General features: G+C 56.7%; 7 protein-coding genes across 7 annotated transcripts; 3 read left to right on the top strand and 4 right to left on the bottom strand.

Moving 5' to 3' along the window:
* Nucleotides 1–251: 251 nt before the first annotated feature.
* SLS55_001064 (uncharacterized protein) lies at nucleotides 252–2,442 on the bottom strand (the record flags this gene model as incomplete). Its single annotated transcript, XM_066772566.1, has 5 exons — nucleotides 252–362; nucleotides 475–717; nucleotides 799–1,563; nucleotides 1,933–2,270; nucleotides 2,361–2,442. The coding sequence occupies 5 exons, from the start codon at nucleotides 2,440–2,442 to the stop codon at nucleotides 252–254; spliced, it is 1,539 nt and encodes a 512-aa protein (XP_066637845.1).
* A 454-nt stretch (nucleotides 2,443–2,896) lies between these two features.
* Nucleotides 2,897–4,513, top strand: SLS55_001065 (uncharacterized protein; the record flags this gene model as incomplete). Its single annotated transcript, XM_066772567.1, has 1 exon — nucleotides 2,897–4,513. One exon carries the CDS (start codon nucleotides 2,897–2,899, stop codon nucleotides 4,511–4,513), a length of 1,617 nt encoding a protein of 538 aa, XP_066637846.1.
* A 225-nt stretch (nucleotides 4,514–4,738) lies between these two features.
* SLS55_001066 (uncharacterized protein) lies at nucleotides 4,739–7,293 on the bottom strand (the record flags this gene model as incomplete). Its single annotated transcript, XM_066772568.1, has 4 exons — nucleotides 4,739–5,053; nucleotides 5,840–6,538; nucleotides 6,588–6,698; nucleotides 6,751–7,293. The coding sequence occupies 4 exons, from the start codon at nucleotides 7,291–7,293 to the stop codon at nucleotides 4,739–4,741; spliced, it is 1,668 nt and encodes a 555-aa protein (XP_066637847.1).
* A 463-nt stretch (nucleotides 7,294–7,756) lies between these two features.
* On the top strand, nucleotides 7,757–11,060 carry SLS55_001067 (uncharacterized protein; the record flags this gene model as incomplete). The annotated part of the gene is made up of 3 exons (XM_066772569.1): nucleotides 7,757–8,046; nucleotides 8,490–8,802; nucleotides 8,853–11,060. 3 exons carry the CDS (start codon nucleotides 7,757–7,759, stop codon nucleotides 11,058–11,060), a joined length of 2,811 nt encoding a protein of 936 aa, XP_066637848.1.
* Nucleotides 11,061–11,998: 938 nt separating this feature from the next.
* SLS55_001068 (uncharacterized protein) lies at nucleotides 11,999–12,792 on the bottom strand (the record flags this gene model as incomplete). Its single annotated transcript, XM_066772570.1, has 2 exons — nucleotides 11,999–12,460; nucleotides 12,520–12,792. The coding sequence occupies 2 exons, from the start codon at nucleotides 12,790–12,792 to the stop codon at nucleotides 11,999–12,001; spliced, it is 735 nt and encodes a 244-aa protein (XP_066637849.1).
* Nucleotides 12,793–13,311: 519 nt separating this feature from the next.
* On the top strand, nucleotides 13,312–14,904 carry SLS55_001069 (uncharacterized protein; the record flags this gene model as incomplete). Its single annotated transcript, XM_066772571.1, has 2 exons — nucleotides 13,312–14,135; nucleotides 14,184–14,904. The coding sequence occupies 2 exons, from the start codon at nucleotides 13,312–13,314 to the stop codon at nucleotides 14,902–14,904; spliced, it is 1,545 nt and encodes a 514-aa protein (XP_066637850.1).
* A 2,066-nt stretch (nucleotides 14,905–16,970) lies between these two features.
* SLS55_001070 (uncharacterized protein) lies at nucleotides 16,971–19,871 on the bottom strand (the record flags this gene model as incomplete). The annotated part of the gene is made up of 1 exon (XM_066772572.1): nucleotides 16,971–19,871. One exon carries the CDS (start codon nucleotides 19,869–19,871, stop codon nucleotides 16,971–16,973), a length of 2,901 nt encoding a protein of 966 aa, XP_066637851.1.
* Between the last annotated feature and the right edge of the window lie 1,285 nt (nucleotides 19,872–21,156).

Genomic DNA, 21,156 nt, shown 5'->3' on the forward strand with positions numbered 1-21,156 from the left:
CCTTCTCTTCATACACTTGACTGTGTGCATACAGACTCCGCTGGGGTGATGGGGGTATCAACTAAAACAACGATTCGTAATCTGCAGGGGCAAGGAAGGTAGCATGACTAAGTTTCAAAACAGTTTCTTCTCCATAGATACACTCCAGCTAAGTGATATATTCAATCTTGTCTTTCATTCTTTACTTTTTGCCAATCAGGAAGGAACAAATGATCCGCCCGCATTCTAGAGGGAACGCATTTTCTTGTCCGTTAGGCGTGCTCGTCGTTCTTCGTCCTCTCGTTGGTAATTTCGAAAGTGTCGGAGCTGTCTTCTGGGTGCGGCCGACGTGGTTGCTGAGCCCACTCGCGCGCAGGAATGCCCTGTAAAAAGAAAAGAAAAAAAGGAAGTCAAACATTAGCGAATTCGAACGGTTACACTCACGCAAGAGCTATTTTTTATATATATATATATTGAAAAAAGAAGGGGACATACCTTCATGAAGAAGTCATTAATCTCCTCCATGGTCCGTCCGGTGACCTCTCCGACGCAGAACCACACGTACGCCAACGATACGAAGCAGAGGCCGGTGTAGACGAAGCCGGTCTTCGGACCAAGGTGGGCAGAGTAGTACAGGTACGGCAGGGTAAAGACAGTGACCCACACGGTGACCCAGAAGCAGGCGACGGCGATGGCGTAGATTTTGTTGCGGTTGCGGCCGACGGCCATTTCGGATGCCTGGAGCTGGGTCAGCGGCCTGCGCGGCTGGAGAAAGGTTCAAAGTGAATGGAAAAGAGGAAAAGGGAATAGGAATCTTACAATGGTCCAACCAAGAGGTCCCCAGGCGAAGTTGAAAGCCGTAATCTCGATGATGACGAAGCTTATAATCACTTTGCCAAACGTCTCAGACACCTGGCCGCCCGGAATGCCCAGGCAGCCCACAATGAAGATGGAGATGGTCATGATGCCGGTGGTTATCAGAAGCAGGGGCCTACGGGGAAGCTTGTTTGCACATAGGACGGCGGCGAAGACGACGACGACTTGGATGATGAACACGATCAATGTCATGAGGAAGGGGTCATCGAGGCCGATGGCCTTGGAGAAGACGGTGCCAAAGTAGTAGAACCACTGGATGCCGTTGATCTGCTGGGCGATGAGGGCGCCGGCCGAGTAGAGAACCTTACGGCGCTCGATGGGATCCCGCACGAGGTCGAGCCACGACGAGTCTTTCGCCATGGCGGCCTCGTCGTCGAGGTCTCTCTGTAGCGCGAGCATGTCGGCGTGCGACGAGTAGGCCTTGTCCTCACGGTGGATGAGGCGCAAGGCGTTGTCGCACTTTTCGCCCTTGCCCTTGCGCAGCAGCCAACGCGGCGACTCGGGCACCCACCATAGGAAGGCCAGAATCAGAAGCGGAAAGATCAGCTGCACGGCCATGGGGATGCGGTAGGCCGCTGTGGTGGTCAGGGACTCGGTGCCGCGGTTGATGGCGGCGGCCACGATCTGCGAGACAGACAGCGTGAGCTGCCAGCACATGAGCAGCGGGCCGCGGATGTGCGTGGGCGCCACTTCCTGTTGATCACACATCTGTCAGCTGTGCTCTGATATCCATCAGTAGAGGTCCGGTCTGGAGCCGCGTAGGAGGTACCCGGAGGCATTAGTGCATGCTCCACCAATAACCGCAGCACGAGCCAATGAGCAAGCCACAACCGCCTCTTCTCCACCTTCAGGATGTATAGGGTTATCGGTGGTCGACGCCGAGAGCTATGGCCACTTGGCGAACACCTTTACCGAGAGCAAGTGCCGCGCGTTGTCATCGGGGCCCAGGGTCCGACTGATTGATGCGTGTGACACGAAGGTGACGCGATCCGTCTCCCTTGCTGCCGGGGAAGGGGGGGAAAAAGAAAGGAAAAAAAGGAAGGGAATAAAACCAGAAAAATAAAACAAAGCACTCACACCAATGTATAGCGGGCTCGTCGACGAAAAGGCGCCAACGCCGTAGCCCAGGATGACGCGGCCGCCGATGATGTATGCGTGACTGTGGTCCGTCGCCAGCTGCAGGACAACGCCAACGATGACAGTCAGGGCGCCGATGAGGAAGACGCCCTTGCGGCCGAGGAAGTCGTTCATCGGGGCGGCCGTCAGCGATCCCACCAGCTCGCCGACGTTGATCATCGAGGTCATGACCGATAGGTCCGACGCCTTGATCTCGTAGCCGCCGCTGCCGTCGGCTTTGGGCGTGCCGAAGTGTTTGACGAAGACATCCATGGCGCTGACACCGGTGAAGTACACGCCTAGAGTCCACGGGCATGAGCTCCGGCGTGAGCAGGCGTTTCTACCCGTCCCAGTGCTTATCTCCCCGAACAAAGAAGCCTCTCACGTACCATCGTAGCCGTACAAACAAGCCCCGAGGGCTGCGAAGGCGCAGAAAAGCCACGCGTAGGGGTGTTCGATGCGGAGACCCATGGCGCTGGGAACGCTGCGGCGAGCGAAGGGGGAAGGTGGTACAACAAAGGAAGCGCAGGAGCCAAGCAGCAGCGGCACGCGGCGACGACGTTGCTGTGTCTTCTGCCACTGCAGTTATATCGAAATAGCCGGCGGGCGGATCTGGGGAAAGCTGGAGAAGTCCGTGGTGCGGTGCTAGGGGTTCCTAGGTTCCTTAGTGCTCCTGGCGGTGCAGCCGAGAGCGCTGGAACCCACTCTGCTAGCCGTCGGCCGGCTGGTGCCAAGCGCGGGTGGCAGAAGTACCCACCACACGGCCGGCCGGCCGCCAGCCCCGGCAAGCCATCAACTGCCGAGCTGGCCGTGGCCATGGCCATGACTCGCCGCTCGCCCTCGTGCCGGTGGCTTATATCACTAACGCCCAAAACCACCTACTGTAGTACATCCGCCGTCGGCCTCGTCCTCTGCAAAGCGAGCCATGCCTTCTCTCATTGCCCGCTCGCAGCACCATGCCGCTGTCTCTCGCAACTACAGCAGGCCGTCCGACACCCAGGCCGCCGCCGACGCCATTCCCTTTCTCGTCGACGGCTCCTACCACCTCTTCCATCTGGCCACACCCCCCAACACCATCCACCATCCTCCCCGGCTCCGTTCCTCATGGCACCGCCTACGTTCCAAAGACCTGGTGAATTGGGCCCGCGACGAGAGCCCTGCCCTCCGTCCAGGCAAGCCCGGCGACGCTCCCGACGCCGACGGTGCTTGGACCGGCTCCGCCGTCGAGGGCCCCGACGGCAACATGCACATCTTCTACACCGGCTACAACCTCTCTGCCGGCGGCAAGCAGGTCATCCTGCACGCCACCTCCCCGGACAAGCACGGCTCCGCCTTCACTCAGCCCCTCGCTCCCATCACCATCACTTCGCCCACCCAGGACTCCGTCTTCGAAGACATCGACTTCCGCGACCCCTACGTCTTCTTCAACCCCACCGAGAACCGCTACTGGATGCTCGTTGCCACCCGCCTTGCCGCTGGGCCCTACTGGACACGCGGCTGCATCGCCCTCCTTACTTCAGACGACCTCGACCACTGGACCGCCGAGCCCCAACCCCTCTACGCCCCCAACGACCTCTTCTGCCCTGAGTGCCCGGAGCTCTTCTCCCTGCCCAACGGCAACTGGTACCTGGTCTACTCGCGCTTCTCCTCGCCGAACGCCGGGACCGTGTACAAGGTGGCATCCTCGCCCAGGGGCCCCTTCCGCACGCCTCGGGCCGCCTCGGGCGGCAGACTTGATGCTCGGCGCTGGTATGCCGCCAAGTCGTGTCCGAAGGCGGGCGACCCGTCCAAGCGCATCTACTTTGGCTGGATAGCCGACCGCTACCACGGCGATGGCAAGTGGCTCTGGGGCGGTGACATGGGTACGCCTAGGGAGGTCTCTGCGAACGAAGATGGGTCCCTCGTGCTCGAACCGAGCCGGGAAGCTCTTAACGCTTCCTTCGAGAAGGCCGCCGAATTGGATTCCGCTAGCTTACCGCCGGTCCTGGAACTTTCGTCCGTGGGGGAAACTTCAGCACACTTCCTGCCGGTGCGCCACGTAACGGACCCGGTCGACTATCTTTTCCAGTTCAATATCGCCTCCCACGACGCGGCCTCCTTTGGACTTCTGCTCCGGGTCGATGGGGATATGAAGGGGCACCGTTTGCGATTTGAGCCGACGGCGTCAAATCGTTTCGACGTTGTCTTGCTGTCGGATGATCCGCCCCTTGACGACTTCTGGGCCGACCAGTACAAGCAGTACCTCCCCAGAGAAGTCGATGGTCCCGAGATCGCTCGCCACAACAACATAGTGGTCGATGGATCCGTCACTGTGGTTGTGCAGACCAACGTCCTGGAGGTATTTGTCGGCGGCAGGTCGATAAGCTATCGCCTACCCAACCGCTCTCCGGTAGAGTCCAATGATGTGCATGCGAAGACGGACGGTGAAACAAATGGTACATTAGAGAGTGTGAGAAAAGAGACTAAAGAGCTGGGTATCTTTGTAGAAGATGGTGCCATCAAGTTGACTGATGTTTCTTTGCGCCTGTCGCAACAGTTGTAGATAGCGGTCCCAATCAAACGGAGCTAATGGCAGGTCCTAGGGAACACCTTGCAGCAAATGACGAACCACGCGATGAATGCTCCAAGGGGAGATCATAGTATGAGGTCAAGGCACGAAAGTGCTTCAAAGAACACGAACTTCCCTTGAAGACTATGTTCCAACCTTTGCATCCCGCGGATATTTCGCTGGTCGTCAGTGGTTTGTCAAATGCCGTCTAAATGTTTATTACTGCATCTGCGCAGCAGGTGCATTGTTACTCAAATAATCAAAGGCGCCCAAGTGCATTTGACCTTGGTATTCCCAGTCGTTGATTTCAGAGATTCCAAAACCAAATCCGTTGACACCTGCCTCAAAGGTTTGCTGGGGGGTCTCGGCCATTTCGGTCGACGGACCGTCCACAGCAATAACCAGAGCATGTTCGAGCCCACGCAAGATTGCTCCTTCGAGTCGGTTGACCGCGTATCTGATGGGCTCGTTGGATTTACTCATCGTGCGGAGTGTCCAGATGTACGAGTTGAGTGTCTCACGCCAGTGATCCCGCTCCGACGGTGTGAGTGAGGTCACGAGTAATAGGGTGGTAAAGGACCCAATAACAGAAAAAAGGTAGGGCGAAACTGAAGAGTTAGCCGTTAGACAAGACTGTCATCCGCAAGGTTGTGCCCTCAGCGTACCAAAATACCAAAAAGCGTCCAAGTGCTCCGGACGCAGCAAGGCGACTAAAGCTGTGGCTTTCATTGCGGTGTCATAACCGTATTGACGGATGGCGTTCAACACTTGTATGTCCAAGCATAGAGGAGCAAGCGCCGTTGACCTGAGGAGCCGGCGCAACAGGAGAGTTGTAACGCCAAAATATGCAAGGTGTAGATATCCTGTGAGGAATCAGTATCGGGGAGGCGATCGACATCGAGAGAGAAACATCGATGGATGTTGGGGGAAGACGCGGACCTGGCTAGACTACCCGGCCTACAGATACCGGAAGTACCTGCCCATGCAGAGGTAGTCTAGACGGCTTAACTAAAGCATTGGTGTAGTTGCTTTGGGGCTTGTGGCGGTTTGCTAACCTTCTGTAGTTATGCAGAAGTATTTCTGGAAGTGGCCATCCATTTCACGAAAATCCACAGAGGAAACAAACTTACCATTTGGGCAAAGCTGTCGTGGAGGCAAAGAGTCCATGTGTAATGAGCGCGGTATAGACCTGTACCAGGCGGCCAGCGATTCTATAACGGGCTGTGCTTTCGTGTACAAGTCGACTGTGTCCTGATTGACACAGCCTTTGACGGAATAGAATCTTTTCAAGACAACATCGAGTATTTTCGATAGCCGTACCATGTGAAGGAACTGTTCCTGGCCAGCTTGAATGGCCGCTCCGGCAGGATCATCCGAGTCTGCCTCACAGTCCCCGAAGTCGGCTGAATCAAGGTCTCTTACGCCCCACTCATCGTCAGTGATGTGGCTCGGTCGACCATAAGCGCAGGCGGTCCATTTGTCTTGCATGTATAAGGCCCAGCTAAGGCGTTTGCGTAGTGCGCGCTCCCAGTCCGGAATTGCCCAGCCGGAAGCATCAAGGTGGAGACCGCAAGCCTCGCCGATTGCTAATGCCTGAGAGGCCAAGCCCCAGCCGAAAGTGTGGTCGGGATTCAACGGATCTTCGGGCTTGCACTGCAAGAGCAGGAGAATAGACTCAATTGAAGACAACCGCGGGCGATGGTATGAATTCTGAATGGCGTGTAAGGTAAGTCGCCTCAGATTTGAGAGATCCGGCGGAGGGTGCGTCGATAGTAAGGGGTCAAAATGCCACCAATTGATTGCGTTTAGATAGACGGCGCCTAAGAGGGCGCTTGGGACGAAGCGGTAGGATCTTGAGTACTGATCCACAAAGCCCTTTTGGTGCAGAATGGGGTAGGACGGCTGGACAACGCGCCAGAACAGACGGACAAGACGATCTCCAAAGGGCTTGACGCATGCCTCGATGGCGTCTACTTCCTGGTGGGTGGCGGAATAGCCGGCAGCCTTCTCGTCGCTGACCTGCAACTGGATCAGTCAAGTGGCTCGAGTGACAGCCCGATGGACACACGATATGGAAACAGAGCGGATACTCCACGCCTTGGTCCCGCTCAAGAACGCGGCGGATGGCGTGGGTGGAAAGGCGGAACTCGTGATGCACCGGATCGTAGGGGCGGTGACGCTGCAGTCAAACTCAGCAACGGTTAGAGAGTCGAGGGATCGGGAAGGCGGACCATGAGGATGGGCTCCATGTCACTTCCCAAGCCGTACAGCTCGGCAAAGCGCGTCGAGTGCAAGCCCAGTGACTTTTCGCCTTTGGCACGCTCTGCCTCGCTGACCGTCTCACCATTGCGCTGGCGTTCGCGGGCAGCCTCGAGGGCGGCGGCAGAAGCTTCTCCAGAGCTCAGCACATCGGAGGGTAGCTCTTCGTTGGTGCGTACGCTAGGGAGCTGCGGCAAGCTAGGAGCAGACCTCGGGATGTCGCCGGATCCGGGCGATAGGTGCGCGACCTCGCTGGAGGGCGGATGGCGGGTGGCGGCGTCGACGGTGGAGGTGGAGGCGGCGGTGCTGGAAGGGCGGCGAGGGAGCGGGCGCTCGGGAGGAGACTCCTCGTAGGTGCACTTGGTCTGCCGGTACAGACACACGGTGCACTCGCCAGAAGAGCCAGACTCGACAATACAGCGGGTCTTGCGGCGGCGGCACGGGTCGCAGGGCCGATTGCTGCGCTGGCCGCGGCGGCGCTTGCGCGACTCAGCGCTGGACTCGGGCTCGGCCATGATGCGGGACGGACGGGGACATCGGGAGTCGCTGTTGGAAGTTAAAGGGTGGGTTCCGAGTTGGGCGGCTGCTGTCGCCCCGTCACGTGGGACGCTCGCGCCTTCCTGCTCCCCAGTTGCCCTCGCTGCCCCACGCTCCGGCCCCCGCCTGTGCAGCGGAGACGTCCGGCGACGCTCAGTAGCTCCCGCCCTGGCGACGCCGCCTGTCATGCCCCAAAACATGCATGAATGCCGCCTCCCGTCGCAACCGTCTTCCCGCCCGAGCAGCCCCCCGCCCTGGCTACCCGCCTCCGCTAGCGATGCGACTGTGCCATTGTGCTGCTCCCCATTGCATCATCCGACGATGGCTTCCTGTCTGCCGGGGCCCCGCCTTGCTATAAAGGCCATCTTGGCGCTCGTCTTGACGGCCGCTGCAGTTCTGCTGTGGTGCGCCTCTCCGTCCGCTGCTCTTGTCAATTCCATCATGCCTCGTTGGGATCTGCAGGCCGTCCTGGGCGCGGCTGCGGCAGTCTCGGTGGCTGCCCAGCGCGTCGTCGATCTGTCCGGCCCCGGCTGGACGCTATCCAATCCTTCGTTGAACATCTCCGTGCCTGCCCAACTGCCATCGCAGGCTCATCTTGATCTGTTTGCGGCCCAAGTTATAGGAGACCCGTATTACGCACTTAACGACTTCAATCTGCGCTGGGTTGCTCGGGCCAACTGGACTTACACGTCACCTCCCCTTACCTCTCTGTTGTACGTCTTGACTGCTTCGTAAACCCCCAGTCGATTTCCTTTCTCCCGTCGTCTATTGATGCTGAGCGCTGGGGCGGCTACGTCCAGGGCGTGCTGGCAGCTACCCTCAGGCCAGCCATTGGTTCTTGCTTGGGGTCAATCCTTGAAATCGAGGCCTTCAGACGCCCGAAGCCTCAGCTGCCAACGACGCTAGCCCTCCATCTTTTTATATATTGTCGTTGTCGCTCAGTTGCGGAGTCGTTGGTTACGTCATCGGCAACGACTTCCGTTGCGTCATGTCTGCCCACCCATGCCCCTTCACTGGCTTCCATGTTGCGCCAATCAAGAATCAGACATGTTTTCGATAATTCGCCCATTGGAACCCGCGACAAATCGTCCGACCTTGCCATGGGCAGCTGGCCATCCCGCGGGGCATACAGATTGCTATTGTAGAATCGTGAAAGCGCTAATTTTCGAAACAGGAACTCCAGTGCCTCGTCGACTTTCTTGCGCTTCGACGGTCTCGACACCTTCACCAGCATTGAGCTCTGTGGAGAGCACGTGGCAGCTACCAACAACCAGTTTCGCCAGTATTATTTCGAGGTCACCGAGATCCTGAAAAAGTGCCCTGTTGCCCCAGTTCTTAGCATCAATTTCGGAAGTGCTCCGACGATTGCAGATGAAATAGCTGCTGAGCCGGGACAAGAAACTTGGCCGTATGGCGTCGAAGGTCTGTTCGAGTTTCCGAACCGGCAGTTCATTCGAAAGGAGCAAAGTGACTTTGGTTGGGATTGGGTAAACTCATCCTTGCTCCATGCTGAATGTCGTTATGCTGATTCTTCTAGGGTCCTGCCTTCGCTCCAGCCGGTCCATGGCAGCCTGCTTTCGTCGTAGAACTTGGCCCAGACGACATTCACGTACGAAACACATTAGTGGACATTTATAGACTGGGCCAGTTGAACAACCTGCCACCCGACCAGTCCCAGCCATGGGTGCTAAATGCTAGCGTCGATGTTCTCGGTCAGATTCCCTCTGGAGCTGCGTTGCGCTTTATACTTCGAGATGTGGAAAACACCACTGTGACCTCCGGCGTTTTGCAAAACGTTACGATTGGCGACGATGTCATCACTGGGAGTACCTTGATAGCATCTGACACGGTCGAGCTTTGGTGGCCATCTGGGCTTGGCGCTCAGACGCTTTATGATCTCGAGATCACGGTCAGCAGTGCTACAAACACTTCACTCGCAACAGTCCACAAGCGAACTGGATTCAGAACCATTGTTTTGAACGAATCACCAATATCAGACGAACAGCTGGCCAAAGGAATCGCTCCAGGAAACAATTGGCACTTCGAAGTCAACGGTCATGAATTCTACGCAAAAGGCTCCAACTTCATCCCTCCGGACGCATTCTGGGTCCGCGTTACAGAAGAGCGCATTAGACAGCTCTTTCAGGCTGTTGTGGGCGGCAACCAGAACATGCTGCGGGTTTGGTCCTCTGGAGCTTACTCACCAGACTTCATGCTCGATCTAGCTGATGAAATGGGCATTCTCTGCTGGCAAGAGGCAGAATTCGGGGATGCCCTCTACCCAGTGAATGACGAGTTCCTCGACAACGTGCGTGCAGAGTTTACGTATCAAGTTCGACGCGCCAACCACCACCCTTCCCTTGCAATGTGGGCCGGTGGCAATGAGTTGGAAAACTTGGAGCTCCCAACGGCTGAAGAGGCATCTCCTGAAGATTTCCCGCGCTTATTGGCTGAATACGAGACCCTGTTTCTTGACACGCTTGTACCAATCGTATTTGGAAATAGTAGGAGCATTTCCTACGCGCCGTCCTCCACCACCAATGGCTGGTTGTACCTCAATCACAGCGCCCCCAAGCCGATGATCGAAAGGTACGAGAACACTACGGAGGGTAGTATCTACGGAGATACCGACTATTACAACTACGACTCCGCCTTCGCTTTCAATTACAGTTCTTACCCTGTGGGCCGTTTCTCCAACGAGTTTGGCTATCATTCAATGCCGTCTCTCCAAACCTGGCGTCAAGCTGTCGACGAAGAAGACCTCTGGTTCAACTCATCCGTAATTCAGCTCCGAAACCATCATTACCCACCAGGAGGGTTGAACACCACCAACTTTGCGAATACCACGAAGGGCATGGGTGAGATGACCATAGCAGCACAGAGATGGTACCCAGTCCCCAACAAGGAAAATTCCATCGCCAACTTCTCTGCGTGGTGCCATACTACGCAGATATTCCAAGCAGACTTCTACAAAAGCCAGATCATGTTCTATCGCCGTGGCAGTGGCATGCCGGAGCGCCAACTTGGCTCTCTGTACTGGCAGCTAGAAGACATCTGGCAGGCACCGACCTGGGCAGGCATCGAGTATGATGGACGCTGGAAGGTGCTGCACTACGTCGCCAAAGACGTCTACCAAAACGTCATCATCACACCATTCTGGAATATTACTACTGGAGACCTTGAAGTCTACGTCACTTCCGATCTCTGGGAAACCGCCACCGGCACCGCGAACTTCACTTGGATGAACTATGCGGGCGAACTCCTCAACGTCAGCACGCCAACGTCCGCGGTTGTCGAAGTGGGAGCTATCAACACAACCCGCGTCCTCAGTGCAAACACGAACGACATCCTATCCGGAATCGATCCCACCGACGTACTGCTTGTGCTCGACGTCGATGTTGAAGGGTCACTGCCCAACACCAACACAACGCAGACCTTCGCGCATCGCAACTGGTGGCACGCAAGCACTCTTGCCGAAGCGAGTCTGGTCGATCCGAAGGTATCAGTCACCCATTCGGGAGACGCGGGTACCGGGACCTTCATCGTCACAGCTGAGAAAGGTGTAGCAGCTTGGGTGTGGCTAGATTATCCCGCAAATGCGGTGGTATTTTTCGATGATAACGCCTTCTGGCTACTTCCCGGAGAGAACAAAGAAGTTGGATATACAGTGCAGAAGGATGACACGGGCAGTGCGTGGGTAGATGGGGTGACAGTGAGAAGCTTGTGGGACAACACTCTACCTTGAGCTTTGACCTGGACAATTCGCAGCATCGACGTAGTTTTGTCCGTGGAAACGTCTCTGCGATACTAGTACTGTGTATGCCGTTCTGTAGCAGCAGCTCGGACCGGAGGGAGCAGGCCCGACGCTTTTATGACAGCTGGCTTTGGCGGAGAAAGAAAACGACCGTGGATAAATGTCACTCAAACCCTCACAGTATATACACTCATTCAAGGACACCAATTCACAACAAACATTTGCGGTCGTACTGAAAAAGGCGGTGCAACTATCAAGGACGGCGATGGCAGGTTTGAGGAATGGCATGGACTGCGGCGCACGGGGATCGTTGCAGCCACCCACATGCGCGGACTCTACCCGTTCGTTGGGAGGCGAGGCGGGGCGGGGCGGGGGCGGGAACGAGCGAGCGAATGCTCGAGCTTATCGAGATCTGCCACTACAAAATTCTCCGTGGGAAAGAGGAGGACCAGGGCCGGCCATTAAGCCACAAGCATCCCAATTCCTCTGCCGCTGAGTCAGAGCACGCGCATGCCCTCTGCAGCCTGCCCCACAGAGACGACAATGTGTTCTGAAAGATTCCTCGTAGACGTTTGATGCTGCGGGGAATACTCCGGCGGCGAGCTCATTGCCCGTTGGGGGCACAGACAGTTATCCGGGATCTTGGATATGAGATGACCTTGGCAGATGTAGCTAGAGCTATGACGTATGCGGGGTCTTCAGAAACAACTTAATGGCCAACCCGACCCACGCAGCGGCGCTGCGCGGGCTCTTACCCGATTCGGTAACGCATTCATTTGTTTTTGTGAGTGCAATTTGACAGGCAACATTGCCCTTTTTTCCTTTTTGGGAATACGCAATGTGTTCTATGTGCGAGAAAGCAAAAGCCCTGGGGTATCATGTCGCCAATCCATGCCGCAAATCGTGCTCTATTTCGCTTTCCGTGACGTTCAACCGCGTCCTCTCCCTCTCAGGCCGCCCCGGCCGATGCCGCTCGCAGTCCGTCCACCGGCGGGTCCTCTGCCTACACCTCTCTGCCCACCGACACCGACGTAGCCCCCGGGGGTGGTCCTACCAGTACTGGCGGAACTGGCCGAACCTCTTCCCCGCAATCCACCCCTCCGCCCCCTTGTACCCGCAGCGCTGCTTGGCCGGCTGGCGGCTTCGGCCCTCTTGCGCTCGTCGTCTTCAGCCCTGCGAGCAGCTGCTTCACGGCGTGCTTGCTCCTCGCGCTCGCGGCGCTCCATTGCTTGTCGCTGTGCAATTGTATCTGCCTCGATCTCGGCCAGATCTTGGGTGGCACCTTGCCAATTGGGATCGAGAATGAGACGTTGGTTGTGCTCGGTTGCGGAGAGGATTCTGGTCCACGTTTGCAACAGCGTGGAGGCGGAATTGACGGTATGGTTGACGGTCTGCGAGAGAGAGGTGTCGGTAAATAGGTGCAATGAGATAGCGTGCGAACGAGACTGACCTGCATGTTGTTTTTGGCCTTCTCCAGACTCTCAATGACATTTTCAATGACCTTGTTTACGCCCCGCACCTGATCTAACTCGCGCCGCAGAGCCTCATCGCGGGCCTCCTCGGAGGTGTAGCGCGACTCGGCGCGCTGAGGCCGCGATCTGCCAGGCGAGGCAGAGGGCGATGCCCCGGCGTCTTCGCGAGGAGGCTGCTTTGCGGGAACAGGCGAGTCGAAATCGATCTCGGGATCGGAGAGCTGCAGGTCGTCGGCAGAAGGAGAGGCCATCAGGGGCAGTGGGGTGGAGCCAGATGACGCAGGGCGGACTGTGCTTGCTGCAGTGTGTGCTGTTCCTCGCTGCCTGGGCCGGGCGGTGCTGGCGATATGGCTGGTCGGATGCGCGTTGTTGACTGTTTTCGACTTACACGTACGCGTGGGGACCGACCGTGCGCGGGCTTGGCGCGCCCACGGCAGCCAAATTGGCGCGTCCAGCCTCACGCGCACCGCCCAGCCACTTTGTCCCGGTGACGAGCCGCGACCTCAGCCCTGGCACCTCCCTCCTCACTTCACCACCACCACCCGCCCTTGCCGCAACACCACCACCTTCATCCGCGCCCTGGCCCCCGCGCCTGCTTGATCGCACAAGAACCCCGGACGCCCGCCCAATTGCTAGTGTCCCGCCGAGCGCCTGCTCTGTTCTCACTCACCACACCCATCCCGCTCCCGCTGCGCGTCGCCGCATTCGTCTAAATTCCGCCCGCACCCCATCCGACGACCCTGCAACACCATTGTTATCCACCGACCACCATGGCTTCCACGCCTCCGCCGCCGGAGCGCATCCACACGCCTCCTGCGCCGTACCTTGGATCTCGCTACGATGATTGGGAACCCTACTCGCCGCCGCGTCGCTCCAGCCGCGTCGCTGCACAGCGTTCGAGACATGCCATCGGCCAGGTGCCGCAAGGACTGGACGTTTCCAAGAAGCGCCCGGCACCCCGCTCCGCTCGCGCCTTCACTCCGGTCGGAACCATCGATATGCTGGCGCCTGCCTCGAGCTTCGCGACCTCGCCACCGGCCTCACCTTCCTCATCACCTCAGAAGCGTCCCAGTGCCAAGAAAAGCGGACACAGAGTCATGTTCGATGACCACGTTCTGAACTCCGACACCGACTCGGACCCATTCGTCACTAGCTCCAGGGATTCTCTGGCTGGTGTTCTTCCGACTCCCTCCAAGACCCCCAGCAAGAAGGATAAGGCGAGGCCTTTTTCTGCGTTTGCACAGACCGCGCGCATCCTCTTTCACGATCGCCCCGCCACCATCGATGACGCCATGCCGTCTCCTCGCAAGAACCGCAAGAACAAGAAGCACACCACCTTCACTTTGCCCAGCTTCATGGACGAGTGTGATGATGGTGCTCACGAGAAGATCGAGATCTACACTGACTTCCGTGAGCGCGTTCCAAGCTTTGACGAAGAGGAGGACAACCCTTTCATCACCAAGAAGCCCGACGAGAATGATGCACCTCTTGCGGGCCCAAGCGTCTCACCTCGCGCTGCCAAGCGCCACCTGTCCAAGGAGGACGAAGACATGGATCGTAGGGCCCGCAACGGCGAAGGCTTTGTTTCAGTTTTGTAAGTCGTGTTACCCACCCTCTAAATGTACGAGCTAATGATTTGAAGCCGCGGAAAGAAGATTTTCACCGAATTCAAGGAGGGCTCTGATGACAGTGGTTCAGACTCCGATGGTCTAGTTAGCAGCCCTACTCGCCGCGCTGTCGGCTCGCGCGCTGTTGGCTCCACGGCCCACCGTCGCGTGACTCGTTCCTCCATCCAGCCGCGCCTTCTCTTCCCTACCGAGGAGCAGAAGCGTGCTCGCGAGAGTGCTGCTGCTAAGGCTGCCGAAGAAGAATCTACCGACGTCGATGCTTCGGTTCAACTCGCCACTCCGCGCAAGCGTGCTCACAAGGCTCGTGCTCCGCGCTCTGTTCCTGCCGAAGTGAGGGACGTCACGCCCGAGCGTGATCCAGAGAGCACAGCCAAGACAACTGCGAACACTACTACGCCCGCCACGCAACGCTTCTTCGAACCAGTTACGCCTCCGCCGTCTCGGACAACGCGCGCATCGGCAAAGAAGGATGCGAACGTTGAACTACCGGAGGACCCCATCGATCATGAGGCTGGTCCGTCTGACTCCGCACCAAACGGCCATCAGGAGTCGAAGCAACCCGTGTTCGCGCCAATGACAAAGCCAACTAAGCGCAGCCCCTTCGACCAATGGCGTCGTACCAAGGTGGGAGCTCGATCGGTGTCGGGAACGAAGAGAGAAGGCGAGTCGCTTGAAGCTGCAAGTGTGAAGAGAACGAGGAGTTCGGCACGTGCTGCAACGCCTTCTACCGGTTGAAGTCTAAATGATGGGGACGAGCGAGGATTAGAATAAGGCGAGTTTGAGCGTATCGTCACCGCGCCACAAGTTTTGCATAGGAGACCGTTCCAAGGCACAATTCCACTTCAACAATTCTTTCAGCATCTCGACGCCACGACATGGCAGTACGCTTTGGGGTTTGGTCGCCTCCGCCGAACTTGATCGGTCCTACGAACGAGGGGATGTGTTTCAGACACGATGGGCGCCTACGCGTCACCGGCGCGTTGGCTCGCCTCATCTCGCGCCAATTTCTCGACGAAACTTCCCGCCTCTAGACGTGCTTGTCCTTATAATGGGACTTCCAATTTCGATTCTTCTGCTTTTGCACAGTACGGCACTGCACTGGCATTCATCTCAACTGCTTTGAGGATCTCCTTAATACCCCTTGCCTCCTCCATCCCTTGGATCCTATTTCTTTCTTCTTGTGCTACGGGGGAAATTTCAATTGCTTTCGACCGACAAAGCCGCACATTTAGAGCACTGGTCTCAAGTCTTGAATCTTGGTGTACAGCACCGATTACCTCGGTAACGTCTTGCTTCCTCCAGGGTTTTTGGACACGAAAAGGCTCGTTGGTTCATCATTGATGTGCGGCTCCAATTGGTCACGTCACGAAATTTCCAGCCCATAATTCATTCCTCTGGCACAGTACTTTAGCGGTTCGTTCTTCTCTCTGCTTTTTCTTTCTGTGTGTTCGATTCCCCCCAACCAGATCGATCGAGCCTTCCGAGGAGTTTTTATTATTGAGTGGGATCGGAAAGATTTCTTCTTGTCTTGCTCGAAACGAGACAAAAGTCTGTCCTTTACGAATTTCTTATCCTTCGGCCGAGGCGATGAATGAAAGTGGGAAATAAATGGGTTAGACGATCATAAGTTGCGAACCGCGCAGAGCGTTGCCACAGGTTCTTTCTCCCTTTTCTCCTTTCTGGAAGGAAGGCAGGTTGGCAACGATGAAGTCGTCAAATTGACATGGAAGCGGCAGTGAATAGGGATATAGATAACAAAATGAAACTAGTTGAAAGACAGAGAGCCTCAGAGAATGAAAATGGTGTTGACGTGACCTTAACGGTGTGAAGTTCGCTATAATTGACAGCGCAAGCGTAGAACTATCAACGTCTAAATGTAGACTTTATAACTGTTCACGTGTGAACATGGTAACGTCGCTAAGAAGAGTAATTGTAGAAGGCTACCCCTAATATGCTGTATGGATGAAGCCTACTACCATTGCACTTGTGCTGGAGTGAATTGTCAATTGGTTTCCAAGCATGATTGCTATTGCATAATGGTCCTATCGATATGGTAATGCACATTTGCATACCGCTGGCGCTCGATACATATGCACACTTTGGTACCCCCTCTTTGCATCGTCATCCCCCCTTTCCTGTTCCTCCCTCTGCGGAGCTGACAGGTCGTAGACCTCTATCCGAAAAGCTTCGTTATGGACATGCCGAAATCCAAAATAAGGATGAGTGTTAGTACTGCACAGGACAAATCACCAAGCACTGAGGTAAAACAGGCAGACAGAACAGAAACCCGAGACATATAACACAACTCGCAGCGGGACAGAAAACAAAAAAGGAAGCAATCACTCGTTCACGCATGTGAGCACCAATGCATCAAGGTATCCAGAAAAGAGCAATGCCGAAAACAAAAATGAAACCGAGAGTATCTTGGAGAACAGCCACAATTGCCGCCTGCGCCTGTTTCCGACCCGAAGAATCTACAACCTAAGCTGTTATGGGATGACTCTTATGGAATGATAGTGCCGCCTGCGCCTGATGAAGTGCCGGAAAAGAGCATGAGGGTTCGTAAACGGGAAGTACGAGAACCGTGATCCCGGGGACGTGCTCAGGCATTTCTTGCCTATTGTAGAACCCATGTAATTGTTTGAGGAAGACATTGTAGGAATGCCGCGGACCTTACAAGGGCTCGGGAGATCGTGTCTCGTTAAGGTGTAGGAATACTTGGTCGGAAGCTGATAGGATGCTGAGACGCAACCATGGAGAATGACCAAATGACGGGTGTCTGGACGCTGGCCGGTCTGCTTTCACTTCTTGGTTCTGCCGCTTTGCGGCTCCTCATCACCAGAAGTATATGCCGTCTCGGAGTCTGCTCGACTATCACACCCATCTCTGCTTTCGACTGGGTCTGGTCTGTCGTCTTGCCCGTGTTGTTTGTTCCGGTCGGCCGGCAAATATGCCTTTCCATCCTGCTCGCCGTACGTTGGTCTTGGAGAGATCAAGTTCAAATCCCCAGGGGTTCCTTCTTCTAGCTCGTCCATCTCTTCATCACCGGTACCCACACTGCTTATCTTCAGTTTCTTTGCCAACTTAGCACGCAGGTTGCTGCAACATTTATCGCCTCCGTCATCACCTTGGCCATCCAGCTGCTCCAGTAGACTGACCGTGCCCGTCAAGTCTTGGTGGACATCATCAATCAGAGAGTCCGAGCTGTTTATCGAGTTCTTCGCGGTACTCTCTGTCCTTCTCGAAGTCTGCTTCGTCCACAAGTCCACGTATTTCCCACCCTGCTGCAAAAGCTCTTCCTGAGTTCCCCGTTCTATGATCTTGCCGTTTTCGAGAACAAGGATCAAGTCTGCATCCATGATGGTGGAAAGACGATGGGCGACCACAAATGTCGTTCGGCCTTTGCTGAGCTTTCGGAAAGCTTCTTGGATCTGTATCTCTGTGGCTGAATCCACGGCGGAGGTTGCTTCATCAAGGAGAACCAGCTGCGGATTTTTGAGAAGGACGCGAGCAATGGCGACGCGCTGCAACTCTCCTCCAGAGAGCTTGACACCCCGCTCGCCAACCTTGGATTTGTATCCATCTGGGAAGCTAACAATCTTGTCATGTACGGCCGCAGCGCGGCAGGCTGTATACACTTCCTCGTCGGAAGCATCTAGGCGCGCATAGCGAATATTCTCCATGATGGACATGTTGAACATTGACGGGTCTTGCGGGACGACGCCGACCACCTCACGCAAGCTGTCAAGCGTGACGTCGCGGAGATCCTGTCCGTCGATCCTGATACTGCCGCTTGTCACGTCATAGAACCGAAGAAGTAGCTTCAAGACTGTGGATTTGCCACTGCCCGTCTCGCCAACAAGTGCTATTGTCTGTCCAGGTTTGGCCTCGAAACTAATCCCATCCAGTGTTGGTTTGCGTGGGTCGTAAGCGAAACCGACCTCGTCATATTCCACGTGGCCTCCTGCCACTTTGAGATCAGGAGCGTTGGGTCTTTCGGTGATGCTGCTCTTGGTGAGGAAGAGTTGGAGCATCCGTTCGGCATCGATGAGATCAGACGACAGTCGGCTATATGAGTGAGCAAGGTTCGAAAGCGGGTAAGACAGAGTTCCCCAGTATTGCACGAGGGTGACGAAGCTTCCAACGCTGGCAGTACCCTGAGAAATGCGATATGCAGCAATGAGACTGGCGGCCAGAAGACCTGTGGACGTGATCAAGGCCTGAGTCGCGAAGATCAGATTGTATGTGAAGCTGTACTTGACGAAAGAATCACTGTGTTCATGCACAGCATCGTTGAGCCGCGTCTGCTCATACGCCCCACGGTTGAAGTAAGCCACTGTTTGCCAATTGCTCACCGATTCGTACATGATTGAGTTCTCCTTCATGTACTTGTCAATGAAAACCCTGCGTCGTTCTCTATTGTAGGCGGTGAGTCGTATTGTGGAGTACAGGTAGGTAACGGCAAGAGCCACCACAGTTAGGGCCAGATACTCGTCGAAAAGATTGGAAAGGTAGACAAAAGCGGCGACGAGATCCATGATGAGGGGAATGGTTTCGAAGAAGATGTATTCCAAAATAGCCGTGATCGAGTGACCCTGCTCAACAGCCTTCAACAGCTCTCCTGAGTTCTTCTCCGTATGGAAATTCATCGAAAGGCCCATGACGTGCTTGAAAGCAGCTTTGGTGAGTTGTGCGGAGGAAAACTGCTCCACAACTGTTGAGAGCATCGAGAAGATGCTGTCAATGCCGACTCTGGAATTCAGCAGCTGTAGGCCAATCCAGATGAGGATTGCTCGAAGGGGAATTCGCCCTGTGTCCCAGTCTTCTGCTAGCTGATTGGTTATGATGCCCACTTGCCGCGGAATGAGCACGTTGAAAACTCGCTCCGTCAGCGTGCAGAGAACCATGACGAACAGGTAAAGCTGGATCTTTCGGTTTCGCGAAGGCCAAATGATGGGAAAGAGGATGAAGAAGCTCTTGAGGTAAGCCCACCAGCCGCCGGCGTCCAACAGGCGCTGGCGCTGGCGCTCTTTGACTTCCTTCTCGTCATCCTCGCTCTCCGAACCACCTTCTTTCGCATCCTCTGCAATGGACCCGTACGTTATGCTGGGCTGGCTCTCGGCAGGAGAGGCCGTGAGTAGTGACTGGCGCTCTTCGTCGGGACTCTGCTCTTTCTCGTCCTTTGGGGGCACCAAGAGGGCGACGCCGACAAGGGCCAATAGGGCAAAAACGACCAATCGGGCGATCATAACAGCGCATTGAGCGCCGGTAAAGCGATCCGGGTCGGGGTAAACAGAGACAGAGAGCGCACACATGGCAATTTCCATGGTCAGGCCGAGGACCCAAGAAGCGACGTAAGGCGTCCACCGGGGAGACTCCGAGTCTGCCAGGATCAGGGTCGTGATGCCCCAGAGCAGGACGGAGGAAACGGCGAAGACAACGCTGTCCTGGGGGGCCCACCATCCACGGTCGACGAGGGAACGAGTAACGAAGAGCGCGAGCTCACTCGCATAGGTGAAGATGAGGAGCCACGAGAGGTAGACGGCCGCTTTCCGCCATGGTTTCTGGGCTGGCCGAGGCTTTGGGGGGAGGCGGAAGGCGACCTCAAGAGTGACGCCGATGCAGAAGCATAGGGCGATTAACGCGGGAGTGGATTGATGGAGCAGGCGCAGGGCGCGCGGGCTATGGGAGAGCGCGTCCATGGTGCGGTGGGCACTAGAGGCGAGTGAGCTTCGCATCAAACAGGGCGTAGTGACTTGAGAGGTCGCAGGGCGCGGGGAGGCTTGGGAGGGCCAGGCGCGGGGAGGAGGGAGGGTTTTGTGGTGTCGTGGCTTGAAAAGCTGGTTGCGACGGCCGCTGGTTGCGCCGGTGAAGACAAACTTGCTTAATCGGGCATCTTACCTCGAGGTCGCGGCTGCCAATTTTCTTCGTGCGTTGTGCCTCCGTCTTCCTAGGCTCGCCACCACCGCGATGCAGCAGGCGCAGGCGCATGCACGAGGAAGCTGCCCGGATCCACCCCGCCCAGCTCGTCGGACTCGCCGCTCAGCTGGATGCGGCTGCGCGGACGGCTGGGAGAGCGCTGGAGCCTTGTGCGCCAGTCGGGTCTGCAGTGCACATGTTAAGAGTCACTGGGGGGCAGCGCTGGCGGACAGAGCCTCGGGCGGCAGATGGGGGCAGAACAGTCGCACGTCCGCAGGATTGGAGAGCCGGGCAGTGCGGTCAACAGATTCGCCCAATGCAGAGTTTATAGGCAATTTCCTCGTTGGCCCGCCCGGCTGACTCATCCGCAAGCGCGCGGCGATCGAGTGCGGCCAAGGGAGCGGGCCCGTGATGGAGAAAGCGACGAAGGATGGGCATGGGACATGGTGCAGCAGCCTGTGCCCGACTTGCAGCTCACCGCTGTGCTCTCCGCATCGCCTGCAGGCCCACGCCACATCCCCGAACCAGCCCGTCATGCTCACCGTGTCTGCCTGCGCCCCGCCAGCGTTTGCCTCGGCCACCGCGCGCCACGCGGTGCGGACTCCGCGCCTTCACTACGCCAACGCCAACGCCTTGCGCCAGGCGCCAGGCGCCCTCTCACCGCCCGAGCCATATATCAGCCGCAGCCGGTGCCCAACGAAAAGAAGGACCATGGAACCATCCTTGAGCCGCAGCGGTCCCTGTAGGGCTGACGGACCCACACGTCCACCTACACGCGTTCGCCGCTGCCTGCACCGGGTCTGATTTGCCGCCTTCGCCCGGCGACGTGTCTGGCTGATGGGCCGGTTTTCGTAGCGGCTGAGCCACGAGAGGTCATGCGACTTGCCCTCCTTCGCCCGCAAGGCGCGGGCGTGAGTAACACTGTCAGACTCCATCTTCACCTATGCAAGTGCCACCGCGCTTCCTTCAGTGGTACTCGCAAACATCTGAAGAACCGAGCTTCTGGGGCCTCCGACGTCACGCACGTGGCCGCCCCGCTTGCCGTTGCACGGCCAAGCTTCCGGGTTG

The sequence above is a fragment of the Diplodia seriata genome (assembly GCF_021436955.1).
Source record: "Diplodia seriata strain FDS-637 chromosome Unknown scaffold_1, whole genome shotgun sequence".
NCBI lineage: Eukaryota > Fungi > Ascomycota > Dothideomycetes > Botryosphaeriales > Botryosphaeriaceae > Diplodia > Diplodia seriata.